Source organism: Oncorhynchus clarkii, chromosome 19, assembly GCF_045791955.1.
Source record: "Oncorhynchus clarkii lewisi isolate Uvic-CL-2024 chromosome 19, UVic_Ocla_1.0, whole genome shotgun sequence".
Taxonomy (NCBI): domain Eukaryota; kingdom Metazoa; phylum Chordata; class Actinopteri; order Salmoniformes; family Salmonidae; genus Oncorhynchus; species Oncorhynchus clarkii.
In genome coordinates, this window is record NC_092165.1 from 21,723,130 (window position 1) to 21,737,546 (window position 14,417).

The 14,417-nt window shown below is 43.1% G+C and overlaps 1 protein-coding gene across 1 annotated transcript; it reads right to left on the minus strand.

The window, feature by feature from the left end:
* Positions 1-1,902: 1,902 nt before the first annotated feature.
* On the minus strand, positions 1,903-14,263 carry LOC139374925 (caspase-3-like). Its single transcript, XM_071116164.1, has 6 exons — positions 13,966-14,263; positions 12,926-13,065; positions 8,373-8,501; positions 7,036-7,211; positions 3,223-3,337; positions 1,903-2,979 (listed from the first exon to the last, which is right to left on the minus strand). Exons 1-6 carry the CDS (start codon positions 14,028-14,030, stop codon positions 2,750-2,752), a joined length of 855 nt encoding a protein of 284 aa, XP_070972265.1. The 5' UTR covers positions 14,031-14,263; the 3' UTR covers positions 1,903-2,749.
* Positions 14,264-14,417: the final 154 nt, after the last annotated feature.

The following is a 14,417-nucleotide window of genomic DNA, read 5'->3' on the forward strand; positions in this document are numbered from 1 at the left end:
GTTTCCTAAGTAACTTCAATGCACTTTTATGACTCATAGCACTTCATAGTTGACTTTTCTTTTTCGAGCTCTCCTAGCTGTGCCGTTGAGGAACTAGAGCAAGCACACTTGCAATTGTTTTCTTTGGAACACACCCCTGCCTTCCCGCCTTTACACAAGAATTGTTTATGCAATCCAAATACGATCCATTATAAGTAGCAATCTGGGTCAGGTGGGTATCATTTGAAAGCCTGTTCTATTGTCAACATGACTAGCTAAACTATAAAATTACAAGACAATTCAGAGAAGTAGATTGTCATTTTGGTGCCCATAGAATGGAGTTGAGTTCATTCAGATGTGTGGTCCGCTGAAAAATGTTCTTCACAATAGAACAAACAATACTCATTCTGTTCAGGACAACCCAGGGTATAATGCCATGGCATCTTGTAACTGTTCGTCAATCATAGTGATCATAAACATTGACTCTGTATATGCCAAGTTTTATGATATGGAAGTGAATATTTGGACTCACAGGTGTTTGACTTGCTTGTATGACATCATCAGTGGTAGTGGTATTTATTATAATACTCTGTGTTTTAGCTTTCAAAATACATCAATTATTATTTCATCATAATTGAACTTGTTCAGGGACAGAACAACAGATTTTTACCTTTGTCAGCTCGGGGATTCGATCTAGCAACCTTTCGGTTACTAGCCCAATGCTCTAACCAGTAAGGTACCTGCTGCCCCAAATAGTGCGGTCTACAGCTTATCACTCACTATACCTCAGGTGAGCAAAACCTCGAGACTTCCTTAATACTTGATTATTGACTACTAGACCGAGAACCCTTGTCTTACCAGAGGCGGTTGTTCTGTCTTGCCGATGCACGGAAAAACCAGCCAACTGTATATTATCAATGTCGTCGTTCAGCCACGACTCGGTGAAACATAAGATATTACAGTTTTAATGTCCCGTTGGTAGTTGTCTTGAACGGAGCTCATCTAGTTTATTATTCAATGATTGCACGTTTGCCAATAGTACAGATGGTAGAGAAGGGTTACCCACTTGCAGACAAATTCTCACAATTTGGACCTGCGTCCCCTGTATCTGCCTGGTCGGGTATCTGGAGAAACCGTTTGCGTCTGACTCGTTAAAGAAAACATATTTGTCCAGTTCGAGGTGAGTAATCGCTGTTCTGATATCCAGAAGCTCGTTTTGGTCATAACAGACGGTGGCAAAAACATTATGTACAAAATAAGTTACAAATAACGTGAAAAAACCCCACACAAAACAGCACAATTGGTTAAAAGCCCGTAAAATGGCAGCCATCTCCTCTGGCACCATTATGATTATTTTAAATATTTAATAATGTAATTAACTCCTGCAGAATTAAGCAGTTCTTGCAGTAAAATTATACACCAATGTACATTTTGACACAGGAACAGGAGTGGAGAAATATGATTTAGCAGACCTGAAATTTTATCAGAAACATGTTAGGTCATTTTCAAAGCTTTTAATTCCCGTCAAACTGATGTCATGTGTAAATTTTGCACTGCATTTTCATTTCATCACATAGTGGACAGTTGCAGGTGGGTTATTAGCAATTGAGGGCGGGTGTGGTTAAACAAACAGCTGATTCCACGCATCACTACCGGAGTGCACCTTTAAGCCTACTGTCTAGTAGTGCTTCTACAACTGGGCCTTTAATATGTAGGCAAAATGTATCTTCCAAGTTAGAGAGGACACATCCTCTCTACTATCATCATACACATCCTACCGGCATACCACACACTTGTTTATGCCAGGACAGGAGCAAATGTTTTTAACCTACAAATGGAATAAGCATTTGGTCATGTTCAGGTCAGGAAGAGCTTGCAATTGACCGTTTGGAGCCGACTGAAAGAGACACTGATTTCAAGAAGGAAGGTGAAAGGGATTCAAGTCTTATTTCTGGAGAATACATTTTTTTACAGGATAGTTTCTTTCACAGTACAACTATAATGGACCTAAACAATATCCTGCAATTTAAAAAAAATATATAAACAATTTAAACCAACACAAAAGACAAACGTAACATAATCCCTTGAGGAATGCACTTTGACTACTCATTCAAGTATCCAACAAAATGTATGTGTAGTTCTAGACATTGTAAAAATAATCAAATAAAATGTTTAAATAAAACTGTATGAGAAACCTGAAGAGGGAGAATTGCTGGTGCTTGTAGACGAGTTGCACATCCATGATTTGATTACAATACACTACACCTGCAATCTACTCCCAAAACTTTATATACATCATCTGTTAAACTTAACACAAAAGGGATCATTCAGTAAGAAACAGGGTTGGGGTCAATTCAACTTTCAAATCAATCAGTACATTTAGGAAGTTAATTCAATTTTTCACTTCCTCAGTTGACAGAATTGAAGCGTGAACTGACCCCAACCCTGAAGACAAGTCAACTTCTCTGTGCATGGCATCAGGATGAAAGCATGACAGAGGTTTCAACCTCCAACATAAAATGTGATACTTAAGCCTACAAGTTTAAACCAAGACCAACTTGATCCAGAGTGATTGAGCAGTGGTGTTAAAAATTCAGCTAATTACAATCCACAACCAAAACACACATCTATTGCCCTCACTCAGATAGAAGCTAGCCTGATCCCAGGTCTGTTTTTCCTCTCTTGCCAACTCCTATAACAGCTGTTGGCGAGACAGCTAAAATCGATCTGGGACCAGGCAAATGAAGAGCTTCTTCACACCTTTCTCCTATCATGGTGTAAAGTACATCTCTTTGGTCAGCATTGATACGATGCAGGGGATCTGCTTCTTGGCATCGAAACCAGGAGAGTTTGACGCAGACTCAAACTCTGTCGCCACTTTGTGGTTGACCCGGGTCAGGATGTGTTGGACCTCCAGCTCTTTGCTGTACTTGCCAATCATCTCACACAGCGATTGGATGAACCAGGAGCCAGTCTGAGTGTTCCTCCACGAGTAGTAGCCTGTGGGAAGACGTGTGAGAGTGCATAAGAGTCAAGGGCCTGGTTTGAATAATTCAGAAAATGCATCCTTGCTTGAGATAATAACAGATCTTAATTGGATGGATTGGTAGAAGTAAGAGGGTGGTAGCCTTGCTTTCACAGATCCAACTACTTATAGATCCGTGCATACCTCATGGAAACAAGGCAACTTGACTGGAGAGTGCTTCTATGTATGTGTGTGTGGCTTTGGAACATGTCTTGGACCTGGAGCTGTGGAGTAGGCATAGAGGAAGTCTGCTTCCACAGGGATCCTGGTCGAGCTCCCGTCTGAACTGCTGTCTGCCTCGATGCCCACGTCCAGATCAGTACCTCTGCAAGCCTGCATGTCACACACACAGGGAAACAGCAGACATAGTCACAGTCACACACACACACAAACGCACAGGCTAACTTTTGAACCATCCCTCACCTCTTGACTTCCGAATCGTACTATCCGGCTCTAACGCTTGTCGGACGTGGCAGGGCTTGCAAACCATTACAGACTACAAAGGGAAGCACAGCCGAGAGCTGCCCAGCAACACAAGCCTACCAGATGAGCTAAACTACTTCCATGCTCGTTTTGAGGCAAATAACTCTGAAACATGCATGAGAGCACCAGCTGTTCGGGAAGACTGTATGATCCCGCTCTCCGCAGCCAATGTGAGTAAAACCTTTAAACAGGTCAACATTCACAAGGCCGCAAAGGGCAGACGGATTACCAGGACATGTACTGCGAGCATGCGCTGACCAACTGGCAAGTGTCTTCACTGACATTTTCAACCTCTCCCTGTCAGTCTGTAATACCAACATGTTTTAAGCAGACCACCATAGTGCCCGTGCCCAAGAACACTGAGGTAACCTGCCTAAATGACTACCAACCCGTAGCACTCACGTCTGTAGCCATGAAGTGCTCTAGAAAGACTGGTCATGGCTCACATCAACACCATTATCCCAGAAACCCTAGACCCACTCAAATTTGCATACTGCCCCAATAGATCCACAGATGATGAATCTCTATTGCACTCCACACTGCCCTTTCCAACCTAGACAAAAGGAACACCTATGTGTTCAGGGTTCAGCTCAGCGTTCAACACCATAGTGCTCATCATTAAGCTAAGGACTCCGAGACTAAACACCTCCCTCTTCAACTGGAACCTGGACTTCCTGACGGGCCTCCCTCAGGTGGTAAGGGTGGGTAACAACACATCAGCCACGCTGATTCTCAACACAGGGGCCCCTCAGGGGTTCGGCTCAGTCCCCTCCTGTACTCCCTGTTAACTCATGACTGCATGGACAGGCACAACTCCAACGCCATCATTAAGTTGAAAACCCAACAGTGATATAATTGATCACCGACAACGACGAGACGGCCTATAGGGAGGAGGTCAGAGATCTGGCCCTGTGGTGCCAGGACAACAACATCTCCCTCAATGTGATCAGGACAAAGGAGATGATTGTGGACTACAGGAAAAAGGAGGACTGAGCAAGCCCCCATTCTCATCAACTGGGCTGCAGTGGAGCAGGTTGAGAGACTCAAGTTCCATGGTGTCCACATCACCAACAAACTAGTGTTGTGTCTTTGGCATCATTAAAAGTGTAGACTTATTTATCAAATAACTCTCTGTAATTATTATTACGTGATTAAACTGATTAATCATGTAACTGTAATTAACTAGGATGTCAGGGCACCAAGAAAAAATTCAGATTACAAAGTTATAATTTTCCTAATATAACTTTCAGATATTTTAATATCTGATCAATTAGTCTTCGAATTAATGAATTATTATTTACCTCACGTCAGTCTCATTCCAAACGTCGTAAATTGTTGGTTATCTGCACGAACCCGGTCTTCACTATGAGTCATCCATACATCAATTGTCTTAATAAAATATTTATTTACTAAGTACTCACAGAAATGCATAACAAACAGTAGATATGGTTACAAGGAAATGATAGCGGATGTGCCCTAGTGGGCTAAACCGGCATCGCGGCTTGGTGGACAAAAAGGGAAGTGGGGGTCGACTGAGATGAGACACTACAAAGTTGATAATTATAACAATTGAAATGCTAATCCTTTGCACATGAACGCTCACTCATTCGGGAATAATTGCAATCAATATATACATTTACGCTCAATGTGTCGTCTGGATCTCTGTTGAAAAGTTTGTTTCTGTTGGAAGAGTTTGTCCGCTCTCTCTCTGTCGTGGTTAGGATGGATAGTTCAGAGTGACATTCATTCATGTAGTTATAGAATAGATGTTTCGGCGGTTGTCGGTCTTCGCGTTGAATGATACCGAATTCCTAGCTGCAGACTAGTAATTAATATCAAAGACTTGTTCTTATTCTGTCGGTATCGATAGTCTAAGAGTTTAACCATGTGGTATGATTAAAAGATTCAGCCATCTACTCAAACCTTCGCTTATACTCAGGTTTATGGTCTCTACTCAAACCTTGGCCCTCTCGTGGTAAGCTGGTCTGCAACCTTTAGCCATCTCGTAATTGAGGTAAACTCGGTCTCCTCTCAAACCTTGGCCCTCTAGGTAAGCTGGTCTGGTGATAGAAAACCCGGGTGGGGGTTTTATTCGGAAGAGCAGAAAAGGGCCTGTCCCAGGACGCCAGACCATAACTGTGCTCATGGGCGGTCCTCTGATTTAGTTAAACTCCAAAGGGAATTGGAGTTTCCTTCATTAAACAGTCCAAAATCACATTACACCATTTCACAAACAGTATCATCCTCACTCATTCATCTTATACAACAATTAGATGTTATCCTCATAACTGAGGCTATTGTATAAACAGCGTTATGGTAATGTGGCCGCATTGTCTCCCATGAGTGTCACAAAATTGTACCAAATGGACCAGTTCGTAGCTGGATTCTTCACCGATCTTTTATACCTTCTCCAGAACATAAATGTCATTCAGTTCTCCAGTTCTGTGAGGTGGAAGAAATTCCTTTGTTCTCTCTATGAAACTCACTCTCTCTCTATACTGTGGCCATGAGGAGATAATTTCCTTCAGGAATTTACGACCTCTCTGACCACAGCAGCCTGGTTGGAGGAGACAGAGAGAGATGGTGCCGTGGTAGGGGGATGGTGCTCGCGGTGTCACGGTGTCCAAAGAGGGCAACGTCATGATACTAGCATGGTCCAAGCACACCAAGACAGTCGTGAAGAGGGCACGACAAAACCTATTCCCCCTCAGGAGATTGAAAATATTTGGCAAGGAGTCCTCAAAAAGTTCTATAGCTGCACCATCAAGAGCATGCCTGGTTGCATCACTGACTGGTAATGGCAACTGCTCGGCCTCCGACCGCAAGGCACTACAGAGGGTAGTGCGTACAGCCCAGTACATTACTGGGGCCAAGCTTCTTGCTATCCAGGACCTCTATACCAGGCGGTGTCAGAGGAATGCTCTAAAAATTGTCAAAGACTCCAGCCACCCTAGTCATAGACTCTTCTCTCTGCTACCGCACGGCAAGCGGGCGGTACTGGAGAGCCAAGTCTAGGTCCAAGAGGCTTCTAAACAGCTTCTACCCCCAAGCCATAAGACTCCTGAACACCTAATCAAATGGCTATCCAGACTATTTGCATAGTACCCCCTCTCTTTAATACCGCTGCTACTCTCTGTTGTTATCATCTATGCATAGTCACTTCAATAACTCTACCTACATTTACATATTACCTACACATTGACTCTGTACCGGTACCTCCCTGTATATAGTCTCGCTATAGTTAAACTGCCTTGTTGGTTATGGGCTCGTAAGTAAGCATTTCACTGTAAGGTGAATACCTGTTGTATTCGGAGCATGTGACTAATAAGATTTGATTTGACTGTGGACGAGACTGACCTGTTTTGTCAGTAGGGGATTAAATTAACCTCTATCTTATACCTTAACTTCATATTGTTGTTCTAGTGCTTTTGTTTCACTTTAATTCCATCTATAAAACAAAAACCCCAAACAGGTGCAACGGCTTTGTAAATCTGCTACTGTGTAGTTTTAAAAGTCGGATCTAGGAATACACGTGATGGCCACAGTACCTGAATGAAGAAGAGTTTGGGCTTGCCCACCAATGAGTTGCAGCGGTCGCCCCGGAACAGGCTGGTGAGGCTCTTGAGCTGGATGGAGGCATCCGTCCCGAAGAACACACTATCGTCCCCATGACTCAGCAGGACACACACGAACGAGGCGGAGCAGCTGTGGTCCTCCTTGGAGGCTGGAAACACAACATCAAGTTTTAGATTGGTCCTTCACAGAATTGACAAGACACTTTAAAGGAGAAATCTGCTGTTGCTACATCAATTTTTGGACTTAGAAAGAATTGATGTACTCTTAGTTAAACTGTTGTACACCATCAGAACCCAAAATATAAGCTTGCATTACTACAATGTTTGTAAACAAAGTAAATGTAAACAAATACTGTACAGCATTTTAAAACATGGTTAAAACTAAAAAAATGTTGATATCATGGATGGTCAGTCCTGTCTATGAGTTTGAAAATGGTTACATTTCTTCAGCCTCATCTCTCAGCTTTTTACCAAAACATGGTGGGGTGAGTTTTGTTATTGTTTCAACTTTGGATTGCCCCTTTAAAAGGTAGATGAGCAGTATTGGGACGATTTCCAGAACAACAAGAAGTGGGAAGCGAGACGCTCATTTTCTCCACCATTGTTTTCACACAGCTCACGTTGCAGGTGAGTGAATGAAGTGCAACAGTGCAGATAGTGTGAGAGCGGATAGTTTTGCATCCCGCTCATCTGCAATGTCTTTGGTTAACCCTGTTGATCGTGGCAACATCATATTTTTGATTCTCAGTTCAAGTACAGGAGACCATGTACCTTTACCGGTTTTTATTGTGAATGGGCTGCTTTTAAAACTGAATGTCTTCTGTGTATGATCTTCATACGAAGACAAACTGTCACGCCCTGGTCTTAGTATTTTGTGTTTTCTTTATTATTTTGGTTAGGCCAGGGTGTGACATGGGTTTATTATGTGGTGTGTTTTGCCTTGTTTTTTTTTGTAGGTATTGGGATTGTGATTAGTAGGGTTATCTAGAACAGTCTATGGCTGTCTGGAGTGGTTCTCAATCAGAGGCAGGTGTTAATCGTTGTCTCTGATTGGGAACCATATTTAGGCAGCCATATTCTTTGAGTGTTTCGTGGGTGATTGTTCCTGTCTCTGTGTTTTGTTTGCACCAGTATAGGCTGTTAGGTTTTCGTGTTACGTTTTTGTATTGTTCGTTTTTCATCTTTATTAAAGATGTATGAAAATTACCACGCTGCATTTTGGTTCGACTCCTTCGACGGAAGAAAACCCTAACACAAACCTCTCTCTGTAGTGGTTGTCAGTGGTGGTGCTGATTTCCGAACATGCTTACCTGTGGTTAAAACATATTTGATCTGGTCCACTGTCTGGTCGTTGTAAATCTTCACCTTATAACCCAGTTTCCCAAACACCTTAATCACATTGCCTGCATCCACATCTGTGCCATTGCGTACATTCATACCTTTAAAAACAAAGTCAAGTTATTAGACTATATATCCAGACTTTCTGGATATGCAATGTGTGTCATCATTGTGTACATACAGCCTTTACACAGTAGTGGAAAAAGTACCTGATTGTCATACTTGAGTAAAAGGAAAGATACCTTCATAGAAAATTACTCAAGTAAAAGTGAGTCACCCAGTAAAATACTACTTGAGTAAAAGTAAAAAAGTTTTGTTTTAAATATACTTAAGTATCAAAAGTAAAAATATAAAAATGTCAAATTCCTTATATTAAGCAAACCAAATGGAGCCATTTTATTTGTATTTTATTTACAGCTTGCCAGGGGCACGCTCCAACAGTCAGACATCATTTACAAAAAAAGCATGTGTGTGTAGTGAGTCCTCCAGATCAGAGGCAGTTGGGATGACCAGGGATATTCTCTTAATAAGTGCGTGGATTGGCCATTTTCCTGTTCAGCTAAGGATTATGGGTGTCAGGGAAAATGTATGGTGTAAAAAGTACATTATTTTCTTTAGGAATGTAGTGAAGTAAAAGTTGTATAAAATATGAATAGTACAAAAAACGACTTTAGTACTTTAAAGCATTTTTACTTCAGTAATTTAGACCGCTGACTTTACACATATTCTTACAGTAGTAAGAAGAGGGGCGGGGGCGTATGCCTCATGGCCAACGTGACATGGTGTGATGAAAGAAACATACAGGAACTCAAATCCTTCTGTTCACCTGATTTAGAATTCCTCACAATCAAATGTAGACCGCATTATCTACCAAGAGAATTCTCTTCGATTATAATCACAGCCGTATATATCCCCCCCCCAAGCAGGCACATCGATGGCTCTGAACGAACTTTATTTAACTCTCTGCAAACTGGAAACGATTTATCCGGAGGCTGCATTCATTGTAGCTGGGGATTTTAACAAGGCTAATCTGAAAACAAGACTCCCCAAATTTTATCAGCATATCGATTGCGCAACCAGGGGTGGAAAGACCTTAGATCATTGTTACTCTAACTTCCGCGACGCATATAAGGCCCTGCCCCGCCCCCCTTTCGGAAAAGCTGACCACGACTCCATTTTGTTGATCCCTGCCTACAGACAGAAACTAAAACAAGAGGCTCCCACGCTGAGGTCTGTCCAACGCTGGTCCGACCAAGCTGACTCCACACTCCAAGACTGCTTCCATCACGTGGACTGGGAGATGTTTCGTATTGCGTCAGATAACAACATTGACGAATACGCTGATTCGGTGTGCGAGTTCATTAGAACGTGCGTTGAAGATGTCGTTCCCATAGCAACGATTAAAACATTCCCTAACCAGAAACCGTGGATTGATGGCAGCATTCGTGTGAAACTGAAAGCGCGAACCACTGCTTTTAATCAGGGCAAGGTGTCTGGTAACATGACCGAATACAAACAGTGCAGCTATTCCCTCCGCAAGGCTATCAAACAAGCTAAGCGCCAGTACAGAGACAAAGTAGAATCTCAATTCAACGGCTCAGACACAAGAGGCATGTGGCAGGGTCTACAGTCAATCACGGACTACAGGAAGAAATCCAGCCCAGTCACGGACCAGGATGTCTTGCTCCCAGGCAGACTAAATAACTTTTTTGTCCGCTTTGAGGACAATACAGTGCCACTGACACGGCCTGCAACGAAAACATGCGGTCTCTCCTTCACTGCAGCCGAGGTGAGTAAGACATTTAAACGTGTTAACCCTCGCAAGGCTGCAGGCCCAGACGGCATCCCCAGCCGCGCCCTCAGAGCATGCGCAGACCAGCTGGCCGGTGTGTTTACGGACATATTCAATCAATCCCTATACCAGTCTGCTGTTCCCACATGCTTCAAGAGGGCCACCATTGTTCCTGTTCCCAAGAAAGCTAAGGTAACTGAGCTAAACGACTACCGCCCCGTAGCACTCACATCCGTCATCATGAAGTGCTTTGAGAGACTAGTCAAGGACCATATCACCTCCACCCTACCTGACACCCTAGACCCACTCCAATTTGCTTACCGCCCAAATAGGTCCACAGACGATGCAATCTCAACCACACTGCACACTGCCCTAACCCATCTGGACAAGAGGAATACCTATGTGAGAATGCTGTTCATCGACTACAGCTCGGTATTCAACACCATAGTACCCTCCAAGCTCGTCATCAAGCTCGAGACCCTGGGTCTCGACCCCGCCCTGTGCAACTGGGTACTGGACTTCCTGACGGGCCGCCCCCAGGTGGTGAGGGTAGGCAACAACATCTCCTCCCCGCTGATCCTCAACACTGGGGCCCCACAAGGGTGCGTTCTGAGCCCTCTCCTGTACTCCCTGTTCACCCACGACTGCGTGGCCACGCACGCCTCCAACTCAATCATCAAGTTTGCGGACGACACAACAGTGGTAGGCTTGATTACCAACAACGACGAGACGGCCTACAGGGAGGAGGTGAGGGCCCTCGGAGTGTGGTGTCAGGAAAATAACCTCACACTCAACGTCAACAAAACTAAGGAGATGATTGTGGACTTCAGGAAACAGCAGAGGGAACACCCCCCTATCCACATCGATGGAACAGTAGTGGAGAGGGTAGCAAGTTTTAAGTTCCTCGGCATACACATCACAGACAAACTGAATTGGTCCACTCACACAGACAGCATCGTGAAGAAGGCGCAGCAGCGCCTCTTCAACCTCAGGAGGCTGAAGAAATTCGGCTTGTCACCAAAAGCACTCACAAACTTCTACAGATGCACAATCGAGAGCATCCTGGCGGGCTGTATCACCGCCTGGTATGGCAACTGCACCGCCCTCAACCGTAAGGCTCTCCAGAGGGTAGTGAAGTCTGCACAACGCATCACCGGGGGCAAACTACCTGCCCTCCAGGACACCTACACCACCCGATGTCACAGGAAGGCCATAAAGATCATCAAGGACATCAACCACCCGAGCCACTGCCTGTTCACCCCGCTATCATCCAGAAGGCGAGGTCAGTACAGGTGCATCAAAGCTGGGACCGAGAGACTGAAAAACAGCTTCTATCTCAAGGCCATCAGACTGTTAAACAGCCACCACTAACACTGAGTGGCTGCTGCCAACACTGACACTGACTCAACTCCAGCCACTTTAATAATGGGAATTGATGGGAAATGATGTAAATATATCACTAGCCACTTTAAACAATGCTACCTTATATAATGTTACTTACCCTACATTATTCATCTCATATGCATACGTATATACTGTACTCTATATCATCGACTGTATCCTTATGTAATACATGTATCACTAGCCACTTTAAACTATGCCACTTTGTTTACATACTCATCTCATTTGTACATACTGTACTCGATACCATCTACTGTATCTTGCCTATGCTGCTCTGTACCATCACTCATTCATATATCCTTATGTACATATTCTTTATCCCCTTACACTGTGTACAAGACAGTGGTAGATTTGCAGTGGTCTGATACTCCTTCCATTTCAATATTATTGCTTGCACAGTGCTCCTTGGGATGTTTAAAGCTTGGGAAATCTTTTTGTATCCAAATCCGGCTTTAAACTTCTTCACAACAGTATCTCGGACATGCCTGGTGTGTTCCTTGTTCTTCATGATGCTCTCTGTGCTTTTAACGGACCTCTGAGACTATCACAGTGCAGGTGCATTTATACGGAGACTTGATTACACACAGGTGGATTGTATTTATCATCATTAGTCTTTTAGGTCAACATTGGATCATTCAGAGATCCTCACTGAACTTCTGGAGAGAGTTTGCTGCACTGAAAGTAAAGGGGCTGAATAATTTTGCACGGCCAATTTTTCAGTTTTTGATTTGTTAAAAAAGTTTGAAATATCCAATAAATGTCGTTCCACTTCATGATTGTGTCCCACTTGTTGTTGATTCTTCACAAAAAAATACAGTTTTATATCTTTATGTTTGAAGCCTGAAATGTGGCAAAATGTCGCAAAGTTCAAGGGGGCCGAATACTTTCGCAAGGCACTGTATTCTAAATCAGAACCGTCCAGAGTAGTGATGCTAGTTGGGCGGGCGGGTGCGGGCAGCGATCGGGTGAAGAGCTTGTAATTAATTTTACTAGCATTTAAGAGCAGTTGGAGGCCACGGAATGAGTGTTGCATGGCGTTGAAGCTCGTTTGGAGGTTTAACACCGTGTCAAAAGAAGGGCCAGATGTATACAGAATGGTGTCGTCTGTGTAGAGGTGGATCAAAGAATCAAGAGCGACATCATTGATATGTACAGAGAAAAGAGTCGGCCCGAGAATTGAATCAGGTTATAATGGTGTAATTTCAACTAGTTTCACCCACTGGGAAGAAGCTGAACAACAAGCTTTATGCAAATACAAAACAGAAGTATTAGTTACATAGACTAGACAAGGAAAAACATCACCCTATGTCTACAAATGAACAAACACAATACCTGTTCTTCTGTCAAAGTTCTTGTTGTTGATGATGATACACTGGCCAATGCTGGGGTAACTGAGACTGTACCTGAAGCAATGGGACTGAGGTTTGGCGTCCACCTGCATGGACCCAGAGCCACCACAGGGGCCCTCGCACCTAATAAATAATAAAACAGATGACACTTAGCAGACACTTTCATCCCAAAGTCCCTTGCAATCTAGTGATTGCATAGCCTACATTTTTGTCTATGCATGTTATCCCTCTGAGAATTGAACCTACGACTTTTGTCATTGGTAGCTCTTAACAACTGAGTCACACAGGACTAGTTAGATCACAGCAATACACCAATCTGATACTCTGTGTAAATCAGATCTCGGACTGGGATTTGAGTAAGGATACACGTGAACTGTTGAAATTCTTTTGAGCATCCTTCCCTCCTACTTTCCTCAAAGTAATTACTGATCAGACATGTGGATTGTGTGGAAGCTATGTGGTACCCTTACTTTTCACCTGCAGAATCATCAGATTGGTGATTACTTTAAGGAAGGGCTGAAGAATGCATTTCAAAAGCATTTCCCAGGCAGGCCCTTAACTCAAAATTATCCCTCAAAACCCTGGGATGTTGCCATGTGACTGACTCTGTGCCTTCCCCCTCCCTTGGACTGGTAAGCCATTTCTATGACTAAAAATAGAAGACGTTTTACATAAGAGATACAATAGATCGCCTATTGTAAAACGTCTATTTTTAGTCATAGATATGGCTGTGTGTGTGTGTGTCAACTATAGGCGTGATACAAAAACAATTTTGCCAATTTCCTGTATGTGGTCTAGCTATACTGGCCATGGACCAAATTTGGCATCAGACTCCACGACCACAAGGACCGCAACACGATGATCAAGTAACAATGTAGCCGAATGTCCTGATTTCATTACAATTATTTTTAATCACATTTGAAGGTCCGACTGTCTGGTAAATATCGACACTCAAACCAACTTTACCACGGTTGGCTAGGCTACTTCTTAAAATGCATGCATTGTGATAACAAAGAATCTCACTCTTGTCCATCGCCCCGCCTGGCGTCAATGCAGTCCCCAGCACTCAAATCGTTTGCTACTGACATGCTATTCTGAGAATCGATTTCAAACAAATGTCAGTTATATATAAAAAATAAAAAATCGTAGTTTTGGTCAGACCGTGCAAATTGCCACACTTCTATAAAGCCAATATACTGTATGCGAATGTCTTCCTGGAGTTCTTTGTTACAAACAAGTCAGCAACCAACCAATAGTAGCTTCCGGAGTAAACAATATTATATTACGTCACCATCAAAACCAATGCAAGGGGGCGTTCGGTTTCCACACCACTCATATGATCCCATCTAAAAAATAATATTAATAATACACGTAACTTGTGGCTCCATATTGGTGGGCTATATGCATTTGTAATATGTAATAGCTATGAGACAAAAGTACAATGTTCTCAACTATTTGGACTTGTGGCGCACTGG

Bases quoted from the DNA above. Each gene is read 5' to 3' on its own strand.
- LOC139374925 (XM_071116164.1), bottom strand. From the start codon at position 14,030: ATGTCAGTAGCAAACGATTTGAGTGCTGGGGACTGCATTGACGCCAGG. The intron at 13,066-13,965 runs GTGAGATTCTTT...ATTATTTATTAG, and splicing joins AGGCGGGGCGATGGACAAGA to GTGCGAGGGCCCCTGTGGTG. The intron at 8,502-12,925 runs GTATTGTGTTTG...TTGTTTTTAAAG, and splicing joins GAACTTTGACAGAAGAACAG to GTATGAATGTACGCAATGGC.